General features: G+C 41.0%; 2 protein-coding genes across 3 annotated transcripts in view; one reads left to right on the plus strand and one right to left on the minus strand.

The window, feature by feature from the left end:
* Positions 1 to 4,833, minus strand: ptgs2b (prostaglandin-endoperoxide synthase 2b). Its single transcript, XM_080430670.1, has 10 exons — positions 4,696 to 4,833; positions 4,343 to 4,456; positions 4,081 to 4,224; positions 3,761 to 3,904; positions 3,067 to 3,248; positions 2,790 to 2,873; positions 2,412 to 2,658; positions 1,813 to 2,099; positions 1,523 to 1,670; positions 1 to 854 (listed from the first exon to the last, which is right to left on the minus strand). Exons 1-10 carry the CDS (start codon positions 4,757 to 4,759, stop codon positions 442 to 444), a joined length of 1,827 nt encoding a protein of 608 aa, XP_080286796.1. The 5' UTR covers positions 4,760 to 4,833; the 3' UTR covers positions 1 to 441.
* A 1,780-nt stretch (positions 4,834 to 6,613) lies between these two features.
* Positions 6,614 to 27,291, plus strand: part of pla2g4ab (phospholipase A2, group IVAb (cytosolic, calcium-dependent)) — a 28,017-nt gene continuing 7,339 nt past the window's right edge. The window contains exons 1-16 of one of the 2 annotated variants that reach the window (XM_080429813.1): positions 6,614 to 6,969; positions 9,558 to 9,698; positions 11,015 to 11,096; positions 11,524 to 11,672; positions 12,027 to 12,140; positions 12,616 to 12,653; positions 13,127 to 13,271; positions 14,759 to 14,895; positions 15,370 to 15,592; positions 16,608 to 16,722; positions 21,778 to 21,915; positions 22,056 to 22,145; positions 24,113 to 24,181; positions 26,017 to 26,138; positions 26,324 to 26,438; positions 26,858 to 27,042. In XM_080429813.1, coding sequence (XP_080285939.1) covers positions 9,666 to 9,698; positions 11,015 to 11,096; positions 11,524 to 11,672; positions 12,027 to 12,140; positions 12,616 to 12,653; positions 13,127 to 13,271; positions 14,759 to 14,895; positions 15,370 to 15,592; positions 16,608 to 16,722; positions 21,778 to 21,915; positions 22,056 to 22,145; positions 24,113 to 24,181; positions 26,017 to 26,138; positions 26,324 to 26,438; positions 26,858 to 27,042 — 1,755 coding nt within the window. In that variant the 5' untranslated portion in view covers positions 6,614 to 6,969; positions 9,558 to 9,665. The remainder of the gene's footprint in view (positions 6,970 to 9,557; positions 9,699 to 11,014; positions 11,097 to 11,523; positions 11,673 to 12,026; positions 12,141 to 12,615; positions 12,654 to 13,126; positions 13,272 to 14,758; positions 14,896 to 15,369; positions 15,593 to 16,607; positions 16,723 to 21,777; positions 21,916 to 22,055; positions 22,146 to 24,112; positions 24,182 to 26,016; positions 26,139 to 26,323; positions 26,439 to 26,857; positions 27,043 to 27,291) is intronic. The other variant, XM_080429814.1, reaches the window with a different exon arrangement.

Here is a 27,291-nt window from a genome sequence, read left to right on the forward strand (position 1 = left end):
CAATGCACTTTATTGTAGATAATATCAGACAAGAACAGTCAAAATCAGTCTAAAAGTTTACTCAGCAATTCAAGTTTAGATAGGTTTAAAAAAGAAAGCAGTAACAGTCATTCCAACATTGTTTAAGACTGTGAAGGTATTATGTGAGTGAAGTTGTAAACTAAGGCACGTATTCAAGTATCAAGTCATTCAAAATATCAGTGCGATTTCTGAGGTCATCAATTAATAAAGCAATAACATGAAACACATGAAACCAGTTTTTTCAATAAATAAAAAGTAAAAAAAAAAACAAGTAAAAAAATACAAAAAAAAAATACAAAATTCCTTATAAAAAAAATGTTTCCAGTACATAATAAATAGAATAATAAATATGACAAATAAATAAATATATAAATAGAATACTTATACTGTATATAAACAAGCCCAAAATTAAATAGTAAATTAGAGCTCAGTAGTCCTTTCTTTCAGAATGACTGTGGGGTTAACATCACTACTGCGAGAGTGTGACGTGCTTGAGTTGATGGTAAACGACCCCGTGTCTTCTATGTCAGGCACACGGAAGGACGCCACAGGGCAGGGGCCTCGGACGTTGTTGCACACCAGCTTTTGTAAGGAGGCTGTGTTCACTATGTCGAAGCCAACACTGCCTCCAAAGGTGCTGGGCATCCAGTACTCTGGGGAACAAATGGGGTTTCCCATTAGGCCCTTGAGAGAGTACGGGGCTCCCATCTCCACCATTGTCTCCCCAAAGATGGCATTGGGCCTGGGCCTCTCCACCAGCAGACCAGGGTAGAGTTCCACAGCATCGACGTGTCCGTACAGCTCTTCCAGTATTGCCGCCATCTCCTTCTCTCCTAGTGGAACACACAAGAGGAACCCGGTTAGTTCCTCAGCCTGGCTTCTCTCACTGCCTCGGCAGATACAAATTGCGGCTAGTCTAAATATGTCCACCTGTGTTTTGTCTAAGTGGAATCCAGCAAACACATTTAAAATTATAAATAATGAGCTCTCTTCCAGGCTCTTCCCTTTTCCTCGTTCTCACTCACAAACTACTATTCCCTCATAGATCATAGATCATATATTAATCAATATTAAAAAACCCTCTCACGGATGAATGCAAGTTTCCCTCAGTGAAGCAGTACATGTTTGTGGATCCTCCAGGAGGCCACTGTGCCTGTTTATATGGTGCTCTCTTCTATATAAACTGCTTACACTATCTCAAGCTGAAGTGAACATCTGTTTTGTGCAGGAGGCATGGTGCCGAATTCCTAACTACACATCGCAGAAACTAAAGCTGAAGGGAATAAAAGCTTGTTGAGACCAGTTTAATGGTTTTTCAACATGACCCTTCAAATATTCCATATTTTATAGCCAGGCACTATAGGCAACTTAAAAACTGCACAAGCACCCTAGTGAACATGCCAGAGACAGTTCCCCTAGCAATAACATGTCAATAGATGTTTACTCTTATGTTATCACGTGCGTTACCATCTATCTTTGATAGATCTATACGTTTTCTTACCTGTGAGGTCTTCAAATGAGCTGTAGGGCTTCATGTTGAAACGTTTCTTGTAGGCATTGAGAGACTGATAGCGCATTTTTCTGGCGTTCTCAATTGACTTGATGGCCACAGGCATCAAAGCCCCAGGGACATTTCTACCACCAGCAACCTAAACAGAGGACAGGAGGTCAGTTGAAGGGGTCTTTAGGCAACAATACTACTACAGTCTGTAGGAAAATACTGCTCCTATTACAATTAAATATATATATATTAATATTATATATATTTATTAAATAAGTACTAGTTCTTACCCGTCCAGCAATCTGCTTGCTGAAGGAGTCCACCAGATGGTTGATACCATGCTCTGTGACCACAGATGTGTTGAAGACAAACTGCTTATAGTTGTATTCTTTCTCCTCGATGTGGAAGGTGTCGGGCATCAGTGGGTGCCAGTGGTACAGGGTGTTGAACTCTGACGCGATGCGGTTCTGGTACTGGAAGCGCTGGTTGAATAGCAGCTCAGGGTCAAACTTGAGCTTGAAGTTGTAGCCACTCAGATGCTGCACGTAGTCCTCAATAACTATCTTAATGGTCTCGCCTATACAGGACAAATTACATTCTGATTAGATAATGAATGCTTGAGAAAATTACAATAGAATATTACAGGAATCAGATAATGTTTACATTTTTCATTCAGACTGTTTGACGTGTAAAACCAAACTCCATAAAGGTTGTGCTTCCGCTCTCTGAGTTTTCTTTTTTCATTGTCAAACTTGTTTTTAGGGTCATTTAAAACTTTACTGCAATCATTCTAAAAGGACCTTTTTTCTTTTTAGATTTATTTTCACCTTAGCGAGACGCTGTTTTGCCTCATACACTCAAGAGAAATATCATCATCTCACACACTCACCAATCAGGATAAGTCTTGTGGTCTGGAAGAGTCTCTCATCGTTCCAGTCGGGGTGGATCTCCTTCAGGACATCACAAACCCGGTTGTGCTCCCGGAGGAAGATGGTGGCGTACATCATGAGACCGGGGACCAGTCCGAAGGCCTCGTGGCCCACGGCAAAGCGGTGTGAGTCAGGAACGTGAGGAGGGTAATGCATCTCTGCGCCAACGTCCTTCACTGTCGGAGGGTACACCTCACCATCCAGAACCTGTAAACAGAGCCGTGGGAAGGTTAGAGAGGAGGAACCACTTGTCAGAAGTTTTTGTGGTCTTCAAGATACATGTACCAATATATGAATCAGACCTGTGTCTCTGTACAACAACAACATATGTCCTGTACCTGAAACTTCATCTTGCCGTCCTTGAAAAGCCTGAGCTTGTGTTGCCTCTCTAGAGTGTCTCCGTAGACGTGGGTGAGGTCCACCTGAGAGCATGAGCACACAGTCACATTAATACAATGCTTCATTTTCAGTTCACCTCATAACATCAACTATACATCAAACCGTCTATTAACGGAAATCTTTTGTGGTGTAATGTGTCAATAAGGTTCTCCACTCGTTTCAGTCCTGATGCTTCAGCTCACATTACCACAAATAATGCCCGTGATCTGTACTCACCCCATGGCCTTGAGCTTTGGTGAAGGCGGGTCCATTCTTCATGTCAGATTTGAAGAACTGATGAGTGAAGTGCTGTGCGAAGAACCCGAACATCAGGCTGGTACCCTGAGGATCAGGAATAAACTGCCTCCTCATCAGAAGCTTCTCAGCCAACAACTTGGCATCAGGCAACTCCTTTTTACCTGGAAAAATCATACAGAAAAATCAATTGTCACGCTGAAATGAGTGTGCTGGATCTACATAGAGCCAAATTATTTAAATAAGCTCTAACCTTTTTGTCTATTCTTTTTTTTCTTCTCACAATTTGGATGTGCTATGTGTATGAGCCTTACTCAGATATTTTGGTAAATACATCTTTGTTGTGTATTTTAGCTGCATTTTCTATGTGGAATGCTCAGAAAGAAAATCCAACTAAGTTTCAAGAGCTGTTTTATTTGGCTGAGGCCAGTTTTGTGAGCAGTTTAACAAGAGAGACGGAGACTGATACACTTCCTCTTGTGAAGGTTTTGGCTGGTGAGAGTGGGTTTTGACTGTGATGACTCCAGCACAATGCATAAGTCAGCTAAACGCAACAGTCTACAAAACAGAGTCTTTGGTATGTTCTCACCATGATGTAATGGGGCCAATCGATTCCTGCTCAGTATTAAAGAATCTAAAAAAACAGGTTTTCCAGAGGCAGTGAGAGTGCACTCACCTACTACTCCCATAGGGGTTGGGCAATCCTTCGGCACCGGGGGTAGGGTGCGTGTATAGTATGAGAGGTTGGAGTACGCTTCCCAGCTTTTGTATTCATAGTCTGCATTGAAGGTAGGTGGACTGTCTATCAGATGGGATCGGGCTGGAAAGAAAATAACAGATAATTAGGCTTATACTTTGTTCCTAATTATGATTAACATTAGATTTTTTTTAAATCATCAATTAATCAATCATTAATGCGTAATGTTTAACTTGATGTCAGGTTCCATTTCACATTGTCAGCTTACATGAGGTTTCAGTTAATTTGTGGATACTTACATGTCAGTACATATCTCATGATAGCATCCCTGAGAAATGATATGTTGTTGATGATGTTCCAGAATCCCTTGTAGTGTGTAAGAAGGTGATGAATGGTGTTTGGGGATGGCTTCAAGGACACTTTCAGCCATGTGAAGAATTCGGCTGTAAGACAACATAATCATTGATATATTTGATAAATACTAAAATAGATATAAAGGGACATTAGTCATTATCATGGACTTTTTTATAGGCTACACATTGTTAAGCAAATTTTACTTACGATCTGTGCAATTTGGTCCATAAAATCCAGTCCGTGTGCAATCACATTCATGACCCTCTCCAAGAGTTGTACATACACCCCTGTTCTGGCATGGATCCGAACAACACGGATTACCTGTTCAGACAAGTTTTGGCGTTAACTGGAGTGCATACAGGATACAGCGCAATTACGACTATATATAGTATAGTCCCTATGGCTATGAAATTGCTTCTAAAATCCCAGTCTAATTAACCCAAAATTATGTATTAACCAGTCCAGTACACCCTCAACTTTATGATGTCCTACTTAGCCCTACTACACACAATCGGATAACTCACTATAAGCATTTTATTCTGTTCCATGTGTATGCTTACCTCCTTCGCAGACAAGTAAACCCAGTGCCAAAAGTAAAACCACGTCAGCTATTCTTTTGTTCATACTCCACTGCGTTTGATTGGTCCTGATTGTAGTTTTGTTTTTTTTTGTTCTCCGCTTCTCTCCAGGAGAATCAACGCAACTCAGGTCAGGTTGTGAATGATCTCAACGGTGCGCGCAGCACCTTATATACACTGGAGGTGGTGACGTCACCACCCTCCCCCATAGCCTCCCCCCCATTCAGCCGGTGCCAAGCACGGCAGTCAATGACCACTGAGTGAGAATCTTTATTCTTACCCAATCCCAATCCAAGTCTAAAAATAGCCTGTTATCTCATAACTTGTTGGTCACTCACTATACTAGTCATTTCAAGTTTATACAACCAATTACCCTATCTGTTTATATTTCTAGTTCCTCTTGTTGGTGCTCAAGTAAGACTGGTAATGCGAGGTTAGTACTCAAGTAGGTTTATAGGCCCACATATAAATTCAAATAATGCTGTTTGGATAGCCATGTTGAAAACTGTACCAAATAAACAAATAGCCTACACAATAATAATAATAGGCTAATACTAGGCTACCTGGCTACTACTAATATATAATTATATTATAATATTTAACCTAGAAGACGTCTGGTATAGGACTCCACGCACTTATCTTGAGGGCAAACTTGTAGGCGATTATTAATAGGAACACTTTTTGTGTGATTGTGTGATTAGTTTTTCTTTTCCAATAATTTGCCTGGCTATTCTGCTTTGGTGTTAATGGACGAGGCCGAATGTTGAACTGATAGCTATACTGATAGTGATAGTGATAGATATTGTATTTTGGTGTTATTTTTTGTGTTGATGAATTGAATACATAGGACCCCAATGGATTTTTTGGGGGTGTTATCCTTTTAGACCAAGTGTTTGACTGTGCTGTTTGCATTTATGTCTAATAAAGTAAGTATTCAATCAATCAATCAATCAATCAATCAGGGTTGCTGTGTCCGTAGTTGCATTAATTGTTTGCTACACTAAATTTTTAATTGCAGAAATGGTCAAAAGAAAAAGAAGACAAAATGTTGAATAGCTGTTAACGTCAGTATGGTAAAGTTGAGTGTCTTTTCAAATCATATTACTCAAATGATTGGTCACCACACAGGGCAACTCAACTCTGACTAATTGATAAGCCAGTCTCCCCTGCTACGCAGGTTTCAGTGATGCCGATGCGCCCGTCTGCGCCCTCAGGTGGAAACTTTACGCACGGCCCTGGCACGGCACGGCACGGCCTGCAGCGAATACCAGAACGCTCGCCCCAAAACACAGTCGCCCCGGGTAAATTGGGCAACCTCGGTACGGTTGCCACCTGGTATTCCTAAACGTAACCTCAGTAAACTATGCCTAAACCTAACCTTATTCCTAAACGTAACCTCAGTGAAACTATGCCTAATAAACCAACCTTATTCCTAAACGTACTGTAACCTCACTAAAACTCCTAAACGTAACCTCAGTAAAACTGTGCCAAAAATAACCTTATTCCTAAATTTAACCTCAGTAAAACTATGCCTTAACATAACCTTATTCCTAAACTTAACCTCAGTAAAACTCCTAAACGTAACCTCTGTAAAACTATGCCTAAACCTAACCTTATTCCCACGTAACCTCAGTAAAACTATACCTAAACCTATAGCCTTATTCATAAAGTTAACCTCAGTAAAACTGTGCCTTATTATATTACCCTGGCTAAACCTATAACCTTAACCTCAGTGAAACGAATACAAGATTACAAGAACCTGTGTGCGAGCGGTCCGCGAAAAAATAATTGGGGGTGAGTGTGTTTTGGGGCGAGCGTTCCAGTTACCCCTGCAGCGCATCACGGAAACTGGAGCGTCCGGGGAGAGCGGTGTCTCTAATGGAATGCAGCGCAGTCAGATACAGGTTCTCTTGTTTGGAGACTCACTTTTGTTCAAAGCTTTTTTTGTTGCGACGCGCCCTTTTATAGCCGGTGTTTTAACGCGGTATAAATAGTCATTTATAAGAACAGACAGCCATGCTTCGTTTCCTCGGAGCTTGAGTTTTTAGACTAGTTTCTAACTTCCTATTCCTGCATGTCTGGCGTGTGTGTATGTGTGCGTGTGTGTGTGTGTGTGAGCGTCTTTCGGGAGAGTTAGTAGCACCTCCTCCACCGACCACCTCACAGTGAACAGCAAAGGAACCATTATACTCTACTTTTTGCACAGCATGTCACATTTCTCAAGCTTTGTGAGTCGATAGCAAAACGTCTGTAAAGGTATGTAGGCATTTTCTTTTGTTCAAACTGAATCGAAAAAATACCCTGATTCGTGCGGTAGGTGCTGCCGCCCGCTGCGCATAGCCTTCGTTCGTCTTTGACTGCATGTGAGAGGGACAGGGTCGTGCGTAACGCGCTCCGACAACTTCTTTAATCTGCATTTTACATACAGAAGGCCTTCATCATTCATTATGCATCGTCAGTCACCTATACATATTTCAGCAGGAGTCTCCAGGTGCTTTATGTGACGTTCAAAAAGTAAAAGCACCTAAATAGTAACAAAAGTGAACTGCCCATGGCTGGCTTCCCATCCCACGTCATACGAGTGCTTATTGCAGACTCATAGCTTACTGTGCATGCCTAGAACACATCTGATCTGTTTCAATCAAGCTATAACAAACGCCATAACCGGTCTGGTTACATGAAGCCAATCCACTCTTCGATGGCACTAATGCACTAAGCACCATAGCTAGATTAGCTACTTGTAAAGTGGCAGAATGTCTCTTTACATAGAGCTATATTTATCAATACTTAATAAAAAAAAATTCACTTCTAAGATATACTCAGCTATTTTAAAAGAGCTCTACAGACTTCATACCTTTCAATTAAATTGCCTGATCTTGGGGGGACAGATTCTTTTTTATAGTGCAGCAGTGGTAAGAATGTATATGAATCCCATGTCTATATTGCATTATAAATACTTATAATGCATTATAATCCACGTATAACACTGTCTAACTGCAATTATACAGTGTCATAAGCAAATTATAGTGCATTTATAGGCTACATTACCTCTCAAATCAATATGCAATGCTTTATGATGTGCTATTTAATTATTGTTATAAAGCATTATGAGCACTTGAGAGTGCTTATAACTGTACTTATACAGTGTTATAAGCAGATTATAATGCATATAAGTATGTTTATAATGACATGGTCATCATAGTAAGTATTACCAAATAGTCTGCTCACAAGTCTGAAATGGAAAGTTTTACAGAGTAGCCTGTATAAGGTGGACTTGCAGACATTCTTACATTGCTTACATTACATTGTAATTCAATTACAATGTTAACTTTTTGATTGTATAGTCTTCACTTGCTGTCCTGTTGTTGTTTTGTGTTTATCTTGTGGCCATGTTAAGTGTTAAAGGCTAGAGGACCACAATGGGTTTCTTTCTTCATGAGTTGTATGTAATGACTGCAGTGGAGTCTTATATGTAGTATTTTTAATCATCAATTAAATTCATTCATTCATTCATTCATTCATTCAGATCTACATATTAGTTCCTTATTCACATTCACATATATATTTACACCCCAAAATGTATTTTGATCTAGGTTCATAAAGCCACATTGAACGTTTTTGGCCTATTTTTCTTTGCCATTATTTTTGTAATTGTTTTAAAATATATTTTTGGGGCTTTTTCTGCCTTTATTGATAGTAGTAGACTGACAGAGAGAGAGAGATGGGGAGTGACACGCAGCAAAGGTCATCGGGATCGGGATTCGAACTCGCGACACGCAGCCTAGGTGCCCGGACCGCTACACCAGCCAGCCGTCCGGGCCATTACCGTTATTATTGATAAAAGCATGCAGATTCATATTTCCCACCACAGTTAATAGGCCTATAGTAGCCTAGCCTACTCACAAAAAACAACTATAAGCTTTTGTTATTTTCACAGTAAACCTTCATGTATTGTTCAAGGAATATGCTGACGCATCAAAATGAAAAATTAAATGACAATGAATGACCTCCACAAAAGCAGCTTCTGTGGGTGTTTTTGTCATTCATCACAAATGATGATTATCTGCTGGCTTCGTGGGTGACCTCCTGAATTGGCACATTCAGAAGTTGGACCATTTATGCAAACTACGTGACCAGTGCTGCGAACACACTACGTGCCTGAAGTCCTCTCAGTAATGTTATGCTTTGCTGAACAACAGAGACAATCCTCGTTGACCGTGTGATGCTTAGTACACACACACACACACACACACAAGTTTCTATTACTATACTTGTGAGGACATCAAAGTTTTATAAATGCCATTTTTACCCTTTTTCTGCCAACCCCCACCCCCAACACGAAATCCTGAGATGTATTTAGTTGCACCGAAGTCACGCTCTGAAAATAGCCTATTTACTAGCTCACAGCCCTTTGACACTCTCTCTCTCTAACAGTCTCAGATAAAACAAACAAACAAAAAAACACAAATACACACACATCTCCCATGACTCTGGACTGACTATATCTATTCTCTGTGGCGCTGCACACTTCCCCTTTATGTTACCACAAACTCCAAGATGTCAAAATGTTCGAAGTTTACATTTTGACATGTCCAATGAACTCAGTTTGTATAGTTCACATTAAGGCCATGCCACCGAGGCTAAGGCTATGTCTGTTGCCTTTGTAGAACGTGGCCAAGAGGAGTGCGTTTGTCTACTGCCAACTGATTGATGCCTGTGCCAATCATAATCAGTGATATCTATGTGAAGAGAGGCCTCCAAAAACTAACTGACTCATCATCAGGCTTTGCTGTGTTAATTTGGTATAGCAGTTTTACTGATGTTAAAAATGCTTCTTTCACCAGTTCTTTAAATGCTTCCTTTGATAACGGAAGGATCTTCCTGAGTTCAAGTTCGCATCTGGACCAAGGCTCTTTCCTGGAAGCTGAAAATTACCATCTCAACAGCCCCCAATGGCGTCCATAGACCCTTACCAGTACATCATTGTAAGTACACAGACAACCCTAGCTCTATGTGGAAATTCCAGATTCTATCTTTGGGCTTAATCTAGGCTTGAGAGTGTTTATCTAAATTAAGACTGTAAGTGTTTATGACCTTGCCCTGTATATTTTGTACCAGTTGCCGGATCTGGCAGCAATACAAATGATATCTAGGTTAATTATACTACATAGTACGACAGTGTCACTTGTCAAAGAGTTCTAGTTGGCAAGCAACACCGTCATGCATTAGAGTATAAACTAAGCTTATGTTCACTCCCATTGAGGACATTTTCAAGTAAAAAATGGGAGTGCACCCTCGTGGTTGTCATTTTACACCAGAATTTGATGGTGGAGTTCGTAGGAAGTTTGTAAAGTAAACAAAGGCTTTAATAAGTAAAATGACTGTGACTTGGTCTGTCCGGGGATCTCCTCCCAGTGGGACGTACGTCGAGGTCCTCCCTAGGGAGACGCCCAGGAAGCATCTGTACTAGATGCCCGAACATTCATAGCTGGCTCCTTTCCAAATGAAGAAGTAGCGGCTCTACTCAAAATATATATTTTTTAAATGTAATTGTTAATACTTTACATAGTAGCTACAGTATGTGCAAATCTATTCATGTCTAAGGAATTTCTAGTGCAGAGTGTTTGCTACAATTACCTCTACATCATACAATGGACGAAGTTGTACACAACAGCATAGGAAAGTATAACACTAAGCCAGTGTGATTAGTAAAAAGAAGAAAGAAAAGGAGAGAAAAATTCAGAAAAGTGTAGAGGTTGGCTGAAGAAGAGTTTTGACTTCAGGTTTGTGAGCATGATGAATTTGTCACATCAATCAATCAATGAGATCATATGTATCGTACTTACAGAACGGGTGTCGCTGTTGAACTTCTGTGGAACCTATATTTATTTTAAAAATAATAGATTTTCATTAAAACTTGAATCAAAACGTTAAAATGAAATATGAAAATGGCTTGTCTTTCATATATAAGCAGGGGAATTAAACATATTGCAAATAACACAGTCAACGCTGATCTGATACTACAGATTGTACAATCAGAATACTCATAGATGGAAGCTACCAGATGAACTTCAGCATGATTGTCCCTGACTGCAGAGTGAGCTATCAGCTGCCTTGAGAAATATATTTTTATTTAGACTGGGGGAAGTTAAGAGAGACCACAGTAGACATCATGTGCTACTACTGCACTGTATGTCTTTATTTCTGCAGTTTATAATTTCAGGGTAATTTGTACAAGACAATGGGAAGACCGTTTGTCCCATACAGTATATGTGAACAATGTGTTTACGTTTCTCTGCAGGTGGAACAACAGTTTTCTCACACTTTCAAAGTGACCGTAGTGCGGGCTGAAGGTGTCACCAAGGGAGCTCTGGGTGACCTGTGTGAGTCTTGATCCACTTGTTGTTACCCCTGTTATTCTGGTTGCTACCATTCAGAATGTTTTCTGACCAGTTGTCCACAACAGAAAGGTGTTTGTATGCATGACTGCATTAACATAACACTATATGGCAAAATGGAAACTGAGGTTTCCCTGATCGGAGCCCCTAAAAAGCTTTAAGACCAACATAGCAGTGTCCAGAGAAATTCTTTATGGTAGTTCATCTTTTTATTAAGTACAGTCTGATATACAGTACACAGGCGTTACTGTAATTACAAAAAGTATAGGTACATGAATAAATAAATAAACATTAAAAGTCTAGAATAAATAAAACATAGATATAGATTAATAGCCTATACATGGTAGAGAAACAGACAGAAATGAAAAATGGAAAAGTATTGATAAAATCCATCCTATGTTTCTCCTTGCAGTGGACACCCCAGACCCATATGTGGAGCTGTTAATTCCCTCAGCCCCGGAGAGCAGAAAGAGAACTCGCCATATAGACAACGACATAAATCCAGAATGGAACGAGACCTTTGACTTCATACTGGACCCCAACCAGGAGAATGTCCTGGAGGTGAGAAGTCCATCTGATCAGAGTCCGTTTTGCATGGGATGACAAGATTAACACTAACTTAATTGGTTATAAAGGCGATACTCAATATCAAGACTGTAAACGATGCATATTGAGAGTCAGCCTGTTTCAGAAAATTGCAAATGTGCCATGATATGCCATGAACCCAAAGTCTAAATATAAATACATTCTTTGATGATTTAGGATGGCAAGTCTATTGATGTAATTGTATTTATGGATTTAAATGAGTGAACATACACAAATACACAAAATACATTACATTACATGAAAAAAAATAACCAAGACGGTTCTCCATGTTTTATTTAACTACACATTGTTGATGTTTGTTCCAATCAGTTGACATTGATGGACGCCAACTACGTTATGGACGAGACTCTTGGGACTGTGTCCTATGACATAAACTCCATGAAAGTGGCTCATACAGAGATGGTGACTTTCATCATTGGCAAAGTAAGTAGTAACTAGACAGTATAATCAGATTTGTTCCCCATCTTCCCCATCTTAATGTTTAGAAGGTATTAAAAGTCAATAGCATACAGTAAGATGGATGAGAATATGAATTGTAGGATTTATAAAGTAAGAATTCTGAGTGGTTCAGTAACAGCAAAAAAAAAGCGTGTATCAAAAAGTACCTGCTAATTATAACTAACAGTTGATTGTGTGGTGTGATGTGTGGCTTAGTCTTTCATTGCCGTTTTACACTTTTATGATCTGTGCGCTGCCACTCCTTGTTATCAATTATCCTACATTACCTCTAATCCTTTGCCTCTCTGTAGTCCCTGCTCTCCTCTCTCCATCTTTACTCATTCTTGTATTGTTGTGGATTCTTCAGTGTGACCCCGGGTGTTAACAGTCGACAGGTTAATGAACGCTAATCAGCAGCCACTACACTGTAAATTAACCACACATTTTGATGTTTCAACAGGCAACCAAAGTGTACTTGGAGATGTCCCTGGAGGTGTGGTACGTACTCCTTTTAATCTGCACTTTGTCGACACCGTGGCTTCAAAGCTTCACTCAAACAACAAAAACAAACAAACAAGCATCGCCAGTAATGGCTGCATAATAATGAAGTCAGATGTCGAACAATGCACAGGAATTCACCCTGAGGACGTGTGACATTCAAGCTACACCTTAACGCTTGCATAGCAGTGCTTATCTCTATTGAGATGTTTGTTGGCTCAACATACTGTTCATGTAGGGTTTTAAGTAAATTAAGTGCTGTTGCATAGTATGACCGTGCGTGCGTACGTGTGTGTGTGTGTGTGTGTGTGTGTGTGTGCGTGCGTGCGTGCGTGTGTGTGCGGCTGCATGCATGTACGTGTGCGTGTGCATGTAACCATATTTGTACTGTACGCCTGTGAGTTACAGCAGAATGCACCTTGCAATAAATGTGAGAGATTGATTATTATTTATGTGTGTGTATGCATCCCTAGCACCAAACTGGACCTGCGGTTCAGCCTGGCCCTGTGTGAGAAAGAGAAGCTCTTCAGACAGAAACGCAGGGACAGAGTGATGCTGGGCATTAAGAAGCTGCTGGACATGGAGAAACCGCGCTTCCTCCCCAGCTCTCCTCAGGAGGTGGGAACAACAGCCCTTCTCTTTTGTATCAGTCTGTCCTCTCACTCCTCTCACTATCACCCCACCCAAATAGAGAAACTCCCACGGGCACTAACAGAATGTTTCTTACATCTAGTAGTACTGCACCATATTGTATGCTGAGCTGCAAGAGTTGTACATTCCTGTGCTGAGCTGAAATACGTTCTCAGCCCACTGTGGTTATGGGTTTCTGCCGACAGCTCCTTGGGCTTAATGTGAACTCTCTCTAACCTCCGGTCATAAACAAAATAACCAGCAATATGCAAGACAAAATAGCACTGTATTTCCACTGCACGGCACTAGAACAGTGGTTCCCAAACTTTTTAGGTCAAGACCCAAAAGAGAAATTAGACGTTTGAAAAATAGCTGATCTACAAGCTCACAACATGTCGCTTCGCACCGCGTTGTGAGCTTAGCTTGCAGATCTGCTATTTTCACTACTTCTTGAACGTTGTTTTTATTTATTTACGGAAATTATTTGATTATTTGATTTTATTTATGTTATACTTATGCAAAATGTTGGAATAGTTTTTAACCCATTTAGACCTGAGGCCGGTTCTAAAAACGCCTTCTAAATCCTGACCTGATCCTGTTTTCAGAAAAACTTACATAAAAATATATGTTGCCTCTATACTGTACATAGCAACAACAACCCCAAAAGGGGTTCCCAGATTGAAAGGTATAGTTACGTCTAGGGATTCTCGGTCTAAATGGGTTAATTAAAAATATTTTAAAATATATATATATGTATATATATATATATTTTTTTTTAAATGTAGGAAATGAAAAAAAGGGGATATTTACTTGTGACCCATAAAAAGTGGTCCGCAACCCAAACATGGGTCCCGACCCACTGTTTGGGAAACAGTGCACAAGAACATTCCTCAGCTCGCTCTCCAGCGTGGACTCCTGGAAGTAATACTGGCAGAGTGCCAAAGCATACAGAGAGGCACTCCGACAGGGCTTTGGCTACGATTCAGGGAGGAAGAGATGAGGCGAAAAAAGTACGAAAAGTTAAAGCCACCCGGGATAGTGCTGCAAAGGGGTGATGCAACCAGTGTCGTAAAACGTGCGTCAGTCAGTGCAGAGAGATGCTCAAAGGCAAAGGAGGACGTTGTTTATGCTGAAAGAACGAGATTCTATCAATGAAAGCGAGGCACATTCAGATCTGCTGATAATTATTCAACCGATGGCACATTATGCAACCTTATGCCTGAAGCCAGGCTCACGACTCATTGCAGATGCGACTTGATCTGCTTGTAGATCTGCTATTTTCGGTGTGCCATTTTCGGTGCTTGTATAATTTAAGCAATACTCTTATTGTGTGTGTGTGTGTGTGTGTGTGTGTGTGTGTGTGTGTGTGTGTGTGTGTGTGTGTGTGTGTGTGTGTGTGTGTGTGTGTGTGTGTGTGTGTGTGTGTGTGTGTGTGTGTGTGTGTGTGTGTGTGTGTTATTGTTGGTCCGTTACAGGTGCCAGTCATAGCCATTGTAGGTTCAGGGGGAGGTTTCAGAGCAATGGTAGGCTTCTCTGGAGTAATGAAGGCCCTGTATGAGTCTGGGGTCCTGGATTGTGCCACCTACGTCGCAGGCCTCTCTGGATCCACGTGGTCAGTTAACAGTAAACACACATTTGCTTGTGGTGTGATCTCTCTTTGCTTCTCTTTCCCTCTCCCTCTCTCTCTCTCTCTCTCTCTCTCTCTCTCTCTCTCTCTCTCTTCTAGTCTTTCTCACTCTCCTCTGCCAGGCTGTGTCTGCACTCTCTCTCTCTTTCTAAACCCTCTCTCTTCCTTTCACTCTTCATTACCCCCCCCCCTTCCCAATCTGTTTCCCCATCATGATGCTAGCAAGCGTGTCTTCCGCTTTGAACTTCCCTCACTTCTCCTTTTCAAGCATTTCTTACACATTCTGTCCACTTCTCTCATCCAATTCACACATTTCTGTAAGCCCGTGAGAAAATATTGAGTGCGTTAGATCGGTCATATTTCAAACTCTTTACTTCTTTTGCTTTGGAAAAGTGTTTGCGGTTTGATATTAATTTAAGGCTAAATCATTTTGTGGTTCCCCTCTTTCGTTTTCCCCAGGTATATGACCACTCTCTATTCCCACCCTGAGTTCCCTACGAAAGGCCCTAAAGAGATAAACCAGGAGCTGATGAAGAGTGTCAGTAGTAACCCACTGCGGCTGCTGCTACCCCAGCACATCGGCAACTACGCCCATGCTCTGTGGAACAAGAAGGCTGCAGGGCAGCCTGTCACCTTCACCGATGTATTTGGAATGCTCATCGGAGAGACGCTTATACCCGCGGTATGAGCTGTTCACCACATGCTTTTATGGTTTTGTGGTTTAACCCTATACTTCGTGTATATTGAATAGCGAAAATAGACAATCTACGAGCTCTCAACGCGACACAATGCGACATGTTGTGAGCTTGTAGATCCGCTATTTTCACAGAATGTTTCGCTTACGTTTTCGGGGAATTTACACTTATTATGACATGGCCAGAATAGAATTCACGTGGTTAATGATGATTTTTCCTTCCCGTTCTTTGCTTATTGACCTGCTATCCTCTAGCTGTCACCCCCCATTTCCTCTCTTTTGTGACACGTGACCTTCAGTAACTATTTCACACTGTTCTCTTTCAAAGTTATGAAACAAAATGGAAGAGGAGCTACACTCTCTCAAGGCCAGTTTGATATTCAAATAATAAAAATAACATTTCAGTCTCAACCTTTATCAGATCAGTTCTGATGAAGGTCGGGAGAGAGAGACTGAAACGTTTCTATTTTATTTTATTATTATTATTATTGAAGAAACAATTTGGCCTTGAGAGTGAGGCTCTTCATCCCTTTTGTTTCACTAATTTAGGACCTCTCCTTGAGTTGCTTTGAGCACAGATTTTCTTTCAAAATAATGCCATTACACTTAAAATTGTGAGGGGATGCAACAAACTGACATTGATTTTCTCTTATTTCACCTTAGCTATCACCTGTCAGGGCGAAAGCAAAGGGGGAGATTATGTTTTGAGATATGAGATTTGTTTCTTTTTCCGGGGCAAATCAATGTCACAATCAATGTCACATTTCTTGTGCACGCTGCCAGTAGAAGCGTAATCATTGGACTGATCGGACTGAAACCATGGCCAAATACGTCATAGGTCACTGACGTAATAGACTGGCCACACTTTCTGGTGGAAATAGGCACTTCGCCGAGCGCATGAAACTTTTCAGTTTGTCTTACAATATAGTATGTGATGTAAAAATATTTCATAATGTAAATAGATCGGATTGTTTGAGATTTTGTTTTGTTTGTCTCATCTCAGAGGATGGATACCAAGCTGAGTGAACTGCAGGATAAAGTGAATGAGGCTCAGAGTCCCCTTCCTCTCTTCACTTGTCTGCATGTCAAGCCCAACGTGTCCGAGCTCATGTTTGCAGGTAAGCCTGTGTGTGTGTGTGTGTGTGTGTGTGTGTGTGTGTGTGTGTGTGTGTGTGTGTGTGTGTGTGTGTGTGTGTGTGTGTGTGTGTGTGTGTGTGTGTGTGTGTGTGTGTGTGTGTGTGTGTGTGTGTGTGTGTGTGTGTGTGTGTGTGTGTGTGTGTGTGAGCGCTGGTGTGTGTGTGTTAGCCTAATGTATGTTTTTGCATACGTAATGAGTAACTAGAAGTGCTCAAATGAGCTAAGCCACATGCAAAGTAACCAAGCTGGTCATATTTCCTTATAACAGAAAGTATGCACCATGGTAAGATAAGCTGATATGCAGTGGCTGCTCTGGGTTGGTGGTTTTGCTACATCAAGGAACTGAACTGTGCAGAAGAGCATGTGAGATTATAGCTTTGAAGTGGAACTGATAAAAAGTGTGTGGACATTATAATTTTTTTAGATTCTAGCTTTGTCCCTTTTTGTACTTCCTCATTCCACAAAAAAAATGTGTGGACTGAACTATCTATCTTTACAATTGGATTGTTACCTCTCGCCGCTGACGCCACACCCACTCCATTCATTTGGACCTCTCGCCGCTGACGCCATACCCACTCCATTGATTTGGACTAAACACAACAACTACCGGTACATATCACATGTCACCACAACACTAGCCACAACGTGCGCGATGAATTTGCGGGTGGCGTAGGGTACTTCTCATTGCTCACTACACATTTGCCTCCTCGGAACATAATTAATTCTACTCACCACATTACGACCACAGCGGACGGGGAAACACTTTAGCACCGTTTACCGTGAGCACCACCGAACGCCGACGGCCACAGCCGAAGCAACACCCGCTCTTGCTTACCTTTTTGTTTGGTCATGTCTCTATCCCACCACACTCACGCTAATATGTCCATCATCTCCGTGCCATGCAAATCCCAAACAATACATTATTAGTTACCCGCGCCAGCCTCTAACAGTCACCCGAACCGACTCGGCAGTCAGTCGGGATGCTAGGTTGGAGAAAAACAAGTGCCAGAAACAAGCAAGGAGGTTCATGAAAAAACAAAAGCCACAGGGAGCAAGACGGTGGATCTATATGGGGTCTGAAGGGGTCCGCAATGTTTCGCGCGGCTCCCAACACTCCCAGGGGTTCCGCGGACCCCCAGGGGGTCCCTCATGTATTTTTTTTAAATTATTTTTTTAAAATTATTTTTATTGCATTGGCTGCCAAAGACGCATATCTGCGTTCTATTTAATTTCTCGCCTGGCTGCCAAAGACGCAGATCTGCGTTCTATTTAAAAAAAAAAAAAAAAAAAAAATTTTCTTTTTTTCTTTTTTTTCGTTTTTTTCTTTTTTTTAGACCCAAAGACCAAGGAGATATGATATATCAAAGATTTAAACTCCTATCCACTTCATTGTTAACTTAAAACTTAAAAAATCTGTATCTCGGCTCCTGAGAATTTTTTTTTTCAATGGAAAATCTCTGGCAGTCTACAGCCAAAAATCTGAAATAATTCTGGCAGGAAATGAGTTAATACATACAGACAGAGGGACACGGAGGGACCAACAAACGCAAAGCCCCGCGCAGCGGATGGGGTCTCTCTAGTATAGTATATTTGGAGATAAAGTCTACAAGACAAAGTATTATGCAAGTGTTATTCCAATGATTGTAGAATGCATAGTTGTCCCAAAACTTGACATTAACTACTGTATAATGCTATTAAGTGACATTTTCTGCTGCTGCTTCATTGGAATTGAATAGTAGGCTGACTTTATAGATTCCTAGAATGTAGGAGCTTCTGCATTAGGCCTACACTCTGAACAGCCGAGTGCTGTTGTCGCTCTCACAAGATTGTTACATAGAGGGATGTTTTACACATGGGAAAATGACAAAAATCTCATTAAGCGAATACATGCCATTACTGGTACTGATCAAACTCAACTTATTACAAGCAATATCTTACCTAGGAGGAGTGTCATAGGTATGGTGCATGTGCATTGTTTAATTCAGGATATTATTGTAACACCATTGGGTTTAAAGTCACAACTGCAGATTATTTAGATGTTATATAAATTCAGCAAATCTCTGCATGTGCGAGTGCATGTGTGCGTATCTGTCCCCTGCGTATCTTGAGAACCGACAGGCCGATCGACTTCAAACTTCTGCGTATCACGTATCGCAGTTGACCTGATGGAGTGCGGTGCCGGTGCCCAGTGTGAAGTCGGTCGTAATCCTTCCCATTGGGCATTGTTCGCAACAGGCATTGTTCTCAAAGGGAATTGCTCCCACTGGGCATCGTTCCCAACGGGATCGGCCTATTAACCAAAAAGGTGTATGTATTCCACCAGAAAGTGTGGCCAGTCTAAGGCGTCAGTTGTCTACTACAGTACTATGTCGACAGGTCCTCTATGACTTCAGTCATACATTTTTGGCATTTACTTCATTGATCCACTGGCAGCATACACAGGAGATGTGGCACCGATGGGCCAGTGGTCTGCGATATTAGCAAACAACGATGTCAAATAGACAGACGCACAGGGATGAAAGCAGACTCTTCCTCTTTGCCCTTTGCCCAGGGGGAGATCATATTATTAAAAACCAGAAAGAATGCATACAACCTCCAACATCATGCAATTGTCAAAATATGCCATTTTCCACGTGTCGGATAATTTAGCACTATATATATTCTGTGGTTAGAAATGAGCTCTCTAGCACACCCATTTTGCTTGATTGGGCCAATAATGTCTGCTGATGATAGGCATTAGGCACACAAAGATTCATGGTGTCAGGTGAAACTATTCGGAAGTTATGTGTTTTTACGAGAAGCCACTCCCAGAGATATCCTGCCAACAGACAGAGACACAAATGGAATGGGGTGAAAACATAACCCCTGTCCAACTGATAAAATTGGTATCCTGACCTGAAAATGAATTATCTGTTTATTAAGGAGCTGGAGGACTCCTACTGAACAAACACTCTATAGCAGGGGTTCCCAAAGTTGGGGTCGCGACCCCACTTGGGGTCGCGGGAGACTGACGGTGGGGTCGCGAAATTATTTTGGGGGAAAAAATAAAATAAAAAAGATAATAATTTATTTTAATTTTAATTTTAAATTCAACAGAATGGATGAAATACAACCTAAAATGATTACAAATAGTACGTTTTACCATTTTAATACATTTCAAATGAGCACCGAACGTGCAAGTTTATGTGCATAAATTACCTCCAGGTTTAGGTGGGGTCGCGAGTCAATGGCCGCTGTATTTTGGGGTCGCGGGCTGAAAAGTTTGGGAACCCATGCTCTATAGCAATGATTACTATCAGATTATAGAGCTATCTCTTATTTTAACCAAAATCACTTACCCTACCTTTTACAAGTTAGCCAGATCTATCAAGTCAAAATTTCCTGTTCCAAAAACGGGGCTTATAGAAATTCTGTTTCTGTTAAGTATGATTAAATTGTAAGTGCTAGACCGGTGAAGTCGGTCGGTGGAACGGTTCTCGAGATACGTGGATTACAGACTTACATACGTACGTACAGAGATTCCTTGCATTTATTGTAAGATAAATAAGGCAGTAAGTACAGATCCTTTTTTTGGTGAATGGATATTCAAGGTTGTGCTTTATTGTTACATCTTGTGTACAGGTACATAAGAGTAAAACTTATTTTTGTTCGGCTTCCTTCAGACAATGCAGCAGCATAGGTAATAATAATAATAATAAAATCGCAAAATAAAATTACGTTGTGAAAGGATCAAGAACTCAAGAGGAGTTTCTTCATGAGTGTGGTCATTCTTCTAGTCTATCTATCATTTGTCTCAGTAACATTCTAATGTCATTCATCGTGGTTTTGCACACACCCCAATACAAACCAAACTTTATTTTGTTGTCATGTCAGTGACAGTTTTTTGTATCGCAAAGCAGTGCGTAGGACAGTTAGAAATGTCTGCCTGGCTTTAAAGCATTTTCTGGGCCTCTTGCCTATGTTAAGATTTATGGTCAAACAGTAACAGCACTTTATATTATAAAAAGCTATTGTGGTAAATACGATATTACCTGTATTAATGATGTTACTTAATTTTCACTTGCTGCCAACTTCATTTAAAGCCCCCAGGGTTATATCACGTCTGGATATGCCGGATCTGGCTTGATAAAGACATAATGCAGGTTTAAGTTTAACTTGAGCCAGTTTTCTGGAACAAATCCATAATTTATTTGCATATCCATGGCATGGGTGTTATTCTCAAAGCGTGCATAGAAGTGCTAAATTCACCTGGGAGTGATCATCATGCAGACACTTCTACCACAGTGCATGTTTTCCTGATTAATGAATGTTTGCAGTATCTTAATCTGTAAAGGTTTTTAGTCCATTCCACTTGTTCCTGGTATTGGAGCCATAGTATTGTGACTCCACTTTGTCCATGTACATGTATTGTACCTTTGCAGTGTTGATTGCCTTTCCAAATACCCCAAGTTGTAAGCAGCAGTACAAACTTTAAGCATGGTGCAAAAGTCCCTGTTTCACCCATGCCTTCTGATTTGGGAATGTTTGTAATTTAATCCTCTGGTCACTGTCATTGATCCAGTGACCTGATTCCGTGAATGCAACAATGTTGTTGTTTCCACGGCCGGGAACACCAGCCACTTTTGTCGTGCTGGAACTACAGAGTAATAACAAAAGAAAGTAAAAATAAGCCAGAGTTGTAACTTGATCGCTTTCATAGACAGAAAATAATGGAATAATAGGTTGCAGAGCTCTGAGCTGAGGAAATCCTTGGTGGTTTGCGTGTGTATGTGTGTGTACTTGCACGATAGTGACTATGTGTGTACATATTTTTTATTTTTAACTGCCTTTTGTCACAATGAATACATACTCTGCATATCTCAAGGCTTATGTTGTTACTGTACTGCTTACATTCCTAGCAAAGTAATGAAAATGTCTTTATTGACCCCAGATATCAGGGTTGATGTACAGAGATAACAATGTTGTATGACAATTATGGTTGATGTATGAATTCTTCTGCTTTTAATTTGTATTTGATGCTCTGTTTCAACATGCAGATTGGGTGGAGTTCAGTCCCTATGAAATTGGGATGGCTAAGTATGGAACTTTCATGACCCCTGACTTGTTTGGAAGCAAGTTCTTCATGGGAACCGCTGTTAAGAGATATGAGGAAAACCCGCTGCATTTTCTCATGGGTAAGAGAGAGACGGCAGTAAGAGAGAGACGGCATGACATCAACACATGACAACAAATAAGATATACAGATATACTGTATGTGCGTTCATACACACACAGAGCATCTTATACACACATTGATATTCTTTTCCTGTGTCAGGTGTGTGGGGCAGTGCCTTCTCTATCCTCTTCAACAGAGTGCTGGGGGTAAAAGACACAGTTGGTGGCAGCACCATGGAGGAGGAAATAGGTAATTTCTCTTCCTCTGAATATCTCTTTTTGTCTTCTTTTTTTGCTATTTACCACTGAAAGATCTAGTACAGCCTATCCCTTGGATTAGTGAATATGCTTGGTTTCCCATGCAATATCCATGCAACCACACACTGTTTGCCATGTCTTTGTTGTAATGATGTGGTAGATAGGCATAAGGAAACAAACAACAAAAAAGACAAGCGAAAGCACGATTGAGGCTCTTCCTTATCCTGCTTATGCTGTGCATTGATTCAATTGATACACAACAGGTGTAGTCACACCTAGGCTAGCACTGAGTCCATTGTGTTTGACTGCTTATGCATTACACTAACAGTGGACACTGCTTAAATCAGCCATCATTCCACAGTTACATTGGAGGCTTGTCTGGGATGGTTTTCCAGTGAGTGTGTGGGGGGGATTTAAAATGGCAGCCCTTGCCTGAAGCCCAGGAGCCCAATATCCTCTTTGGCCAAGGGGGGATTCCTGTTTGGATGAGTGGTAGATGTTTCGTTTCCCAGACACCTGGATTTGAATCCAGGTGGTGGTTACACTAGGAACATTTTAGAAATACATCCACAATATAAAGTTGTATGTAGCGATATTATACTCAGGGTGATTGACCATTTTAAGCCTGATTTATGAGCTTGTGGATCGGTTATTTTCAGTGTGCGACACTTGCACGCAACTAAATATAACTCAGGCTTTACCTTCCAGACAGCAGCACCTACAGTATGCCTCAGCACTGCACCTCTCATTGTTGTCAGTGTGGACACCTTCGTCATCGTCTGATAGTAGATTTACTTTGGCACACTTTGACACCTACAGTGTAAGAGATTGCCCTTTAAATAGTCTTAAATGCTTACATAGGATTGGGTGTGTGTTTGTCTTTTCATGTGTGATATCCACAGACAAAAGAAAAGATATCAGCTTCCGGTAGTTCTCTCTGACAGCTCATCAGATGTGTTTAGCTTGGGGGCTTTGTTTGGTTTCTCACAGGAACAATGGCGTGGGACGCTCATAAGTGCTAAGAATGTCTCCGCCCTGTCAAAGAATGTATTAGTTTATTAGGCGTATTGTATTACTACCCGAAGCGTTTTATATCTATTGACAGAATCTCTGTCTGTCTGTCCTTCTTGAGAACCGTTCATCCGATCGTCTTGAAGACCCCAGGCAGTGTCATGTTGAGTGTGAAGTTGAAAACGGTTCTCGTACAATGCAGTCAAGCAATCGGCCCGTTACAAATGGGCACACGTTCCAAACGCCACACATTCCGATTGGCCATGCCCTGAATGGCATTTCCTATACTCACTTCTGTGTGTGCAGCAATATATTTTAGTGTTGAGTGTTGTCACAGATACTGTGTATACATTTTTCAATACATATTGATTCTGAATATTTTAAATTGTTTGAAATTGTTATTTGCTGCACTATTGATACCAGCCGCACATTCTCCTATCACTGCACTTCTGCCTCTGCCTAGTGGAATAGTCAAGAAACCATACTGCATCTTTCTCGCACGGCAGCGACAGACAGACTGCTCCATACAGTATCAGAAAATAGTTGACAGTTTATCTTTTTGTTGGTTTTTAAAATATTAATTTTTGGGCTTTTTATGCCTTTATTATTGATAGGCTGACAGGAAATGGGGAGAGAGAGATGGGGAATGACACGCAGCAAAGCCTAGGTGCCGTCCGGGCCACAATTTGTTGTTTTTGACAGTTAGCCAGACGCATGACACTGTTTCTAGGAATGTTTTTACACAGGGCGCTGTTCGTTATTTTACAGCATGGGCTACCATGACTTTCTTATTTTTTCTTTGCAAAATTACAGTATGCCCACTTCCCCAGACACCAGTACACCCCTGGAGATAAATGATTGTGTTATATCATCTATACTGTAGATGTGCTACTGCAAATAACTTCTCTTGAAGATGGGTCCTAATGACTGCATGTGTTTTTCTAACAGAGCAGATCAAGCCGCAGCACATCCTTGGAGAGGACAGTCTGGATAATGATGATGAACCACGCAAAAAAGGTGACGAGAACTTAAAAATGGTGTGATGAAAAAAATTAAAATAAGAGTTCTGACTGTTTACGTGTTTGTCCGGAGCTAATCTGGCAAAACTGCACCGATCAGCACCAAATTGCTTGTGGATGCTGCACGTAGGCCAAATAATTATCATAATTTACATACTGTATGTTTTATATTTTTGGGCGGTGTAGCCCTATAAGTGGGGTTGAGACACCTCATTAGTATTAGTTTCCTGCACTGTGATTGGCCCATTAGTAGACCCCTAGCTGTACTGTGATTGGGCTGACTCTATTGGCTGACTCTATTCAGCACTGTGATTGGCTAGCGAGACACATGATGACATTAATAACCTATAAATAGGATTATGCACTTCCAAAAAACAAAAGAAAAAAATTGGAAATGAGCTTCCATCACTATGATGACCACTGTGATGACCACACCGCCCACTTCACACTGGGTGTGATTTTTTATTTAATTACATATAATAATGGAAACAATCAGGGCCGGTGCTAGGCAATTTGGCGCCCTGTTTAACTTACAGTCATAGGCTATAAGAAAGTTGCAACAGTGACAATGTGTGTGAATCACAGCCACAGTCATAACTTTGACACTCTGGAGGGTGAAGGGAAGTCTACACCCTGACATTCTGTAGGGTTTGAAGGAAAGTATACACCCTGACACTCTCTAGGGCAGGTGTCTTCAACAGGGGGACCAGGACCCCTAGGGGTCCTCAGAGTTACGACAGGGGCTCCGCCAAATCTTTGTGTGATAGGATTTTTTTCCTTTCTTACAGAAACCACTTGAACCCTAACATCCCTATTCTGAGGGGAAAATTCACCGATAATAGCAGATCTAACGTGTCACAGTGTGACGCGTTGTGAGCTTGTAGATCTGCTATTTTCGGTGAAGAGGTTGGGTTTAGAGGGGGGAATACGCAGACCAAGGTCAAAGGTGAAATTGATTAAGTATTGAGGGTTCAAGAGGTTAAATGTCTGAAAATACACATTAAAATGAAGGATAATGTGTATAATAATGTATGTGTATAAAACACAATTGTATGGAATATGTGGTGGGGGTCCCTGCTTCATCTGTCTCTCAGCTAAGGGGTCCATGGTCTGGAAAACGTTGAAGACCCCTGCTCTAGGGTTTGAGGGAAAGGCTACACCCTGACACTTAAGTGTCTCCTTTTTACATTTTTATCTATTCTACAGTATCATGTTAAATGCTGTGTCACGGCTTAAGTATGCAACTGCTGTGGGCACTACCAGGCCAGGTAATGACTCTGATGTCATGGTAGGCCATAGTCATGATGACTGTGAAGTTAGGAGAAAATGTCACAAGTCCTAAGCCCTGGGAATCGAACCCTGGACGTTGCAGCTACAGTATGTGGTCGGTGCATTAGCTGGTTGAGCTTCCACATCGAATATAATTAGATTTTATTTTATTACGGCAAAACAAATAAGACATCATGGTTTTATTCCTCAATAACTCTTCATAATTATTTACTTTGTCATTGAGAAAGTTAGTTCCGGACTTCTGGGTGGTTTTCTTTGTACCTTTCTTACCTAATAGGGGACATCCAGATAGTCTGTCAGGATTTCAAACAAATTCCACTGTGATTATTGGTTGGTGAAAACTGACTGGAGTAAAGGAGAATAGGGAAATTATACCTCTGTTGTGTGAAAGTATAAAAATACAAGTCCAGACATGACTCAATTGTAAATGCCTGTCTATAGGCCTTATATATTACATACCGGAAGTATCATTTAAATACGAAAAGTCAGTGGACCTACTGACCCATATATGGTAATTACACACCCTGTTATCTTGCTCCCCAGGAGGCACAGAAAACCAGGAAACAGAAGATGAGAGCAATCAGGCCAGCTGGGTCCAGAGAATGATCTCTTGCTTTTTGAGCGACTCTTCTTTGTTCAACACACGAGAGGGTCGGGCAGGGAAGGTACGCCTTTTTTCCTTTCTTTTTTGATGTAATATAGTAGTAAGTTGGGCTTTGACAAAACAAGAGTATGAGTGCAAAGTATGAATAGTCCATGAAAAGGAGAAGAGTGTCACGCTTGTCGCTTACTTGTTAAAAGCAAGATTTAATTTTGGAATACAATCTCCACACCCAAACCCTTCCCACAGGTACACAATTTCATGCTGGGTCTGAACCTGAACACAGAGATGCCCTTCTCCCCGTTCAGCGCCAACATCCTCAACGAGTACGGTCCTCCTGAGGATGAGGTGGATGCTGTTACAGGTAGGGGTGGTGGAAAAAGCTATTTATTCCTTTATTATTATGTATTTATTATTAGTTATTCCTCTGTATGTGTGTGTCCTCCGATTATGATTATTTTTGGTCTTTTGTAACAGATGGGTGTAAATAGAGTACTCCACATTGCTGTAATTTTAATGCAATTTTAGTTCTGTAATATGCTGCCTGGAGAAAGTTACCTCTCAAGCCCTTGGAGGTCTTTTTTTTACAGATTTTCCTTACTTGCAAATTGTTGTATCTTTTTAATTAAATTAAACAAAACAAATAAATAATAGATAACTTCACAGTGAAAGTCCTAAACCCTGAATCTTAAACACCTTCCTCCCAAAACGTAATTCTCGATAAACCAAAATCCCTCCCAATGTTGTGTGGAATATATTCTGATCTGTTCTGTTCTCATTCAGACCCAGATGAGTTTTCTGAAATCTACGAGCCTTTGGATGTGAAGAGTAAGAAGATCCATGTGGTGGACAGTGGTCTAACCTATAACCTTCCCTACCCCCTCATCCTGAGGCCGCAGCGCGGTGTTGAACTTATCATCTCCTTTGACTTCTCAGCAAGACCCAGCGACTCCAGCCCACCCTTTAAGGTATTTGACCTGAAGGCTGATCACTGTTACTCCATACCTGGTGTAGTTCACTAATAACACAATGAAATCTGCAGTGTTAAAGGAACACTGAGGAGGCTGAGGTCCTTTGTGTGTGTAACAGGATGCTACAGATGTTCTGTAATGGCTAGCTCTCTCTTCTTTGCGATTGCATGCTGGGGGGGGGGGGGGGGGTTTACATTAATGGCGGGGATACGAGCAACCTGAACAAGCTGGTCAGGAAAGTTAGCT

This window comes from Gymnoscopelus braueri (assembly GCF_963280865.1).
Source record: "Gymnoscopelus braueri genome assembly, chromosome: 6".
Classification (NCBI taxonomy): Eukaryota; Metazoa; Chordata; class Actinopteri; order Myctophiformes; family Myctophidae; genus Gymnoscopelus; species Gymnoscopelus braueri.

Coding starts and splice junctions, on each gene's coding strand:
- ptgs2b (XM_080430670.1), bottom strand. CDS start 4,759: ATGAACAAAAGAATAGCTGACGTGGTTTTACTTTTGGCACTGGGTTTA. Junction 2,874..3,066: donor CCAAAGCTCAAGGCCATGGG/GTGAGTACAGAT, acceptor TCATGCTCTCAG/GTGGACCTCACCCACGTCTA. Junction 2,659..2,789: donor ACGGCAAGATGAAGTTTCAG/GTACAGGACATA, acceptor CTCTGTTTACAG/GTTCTGGATGGTGAGGTGTA.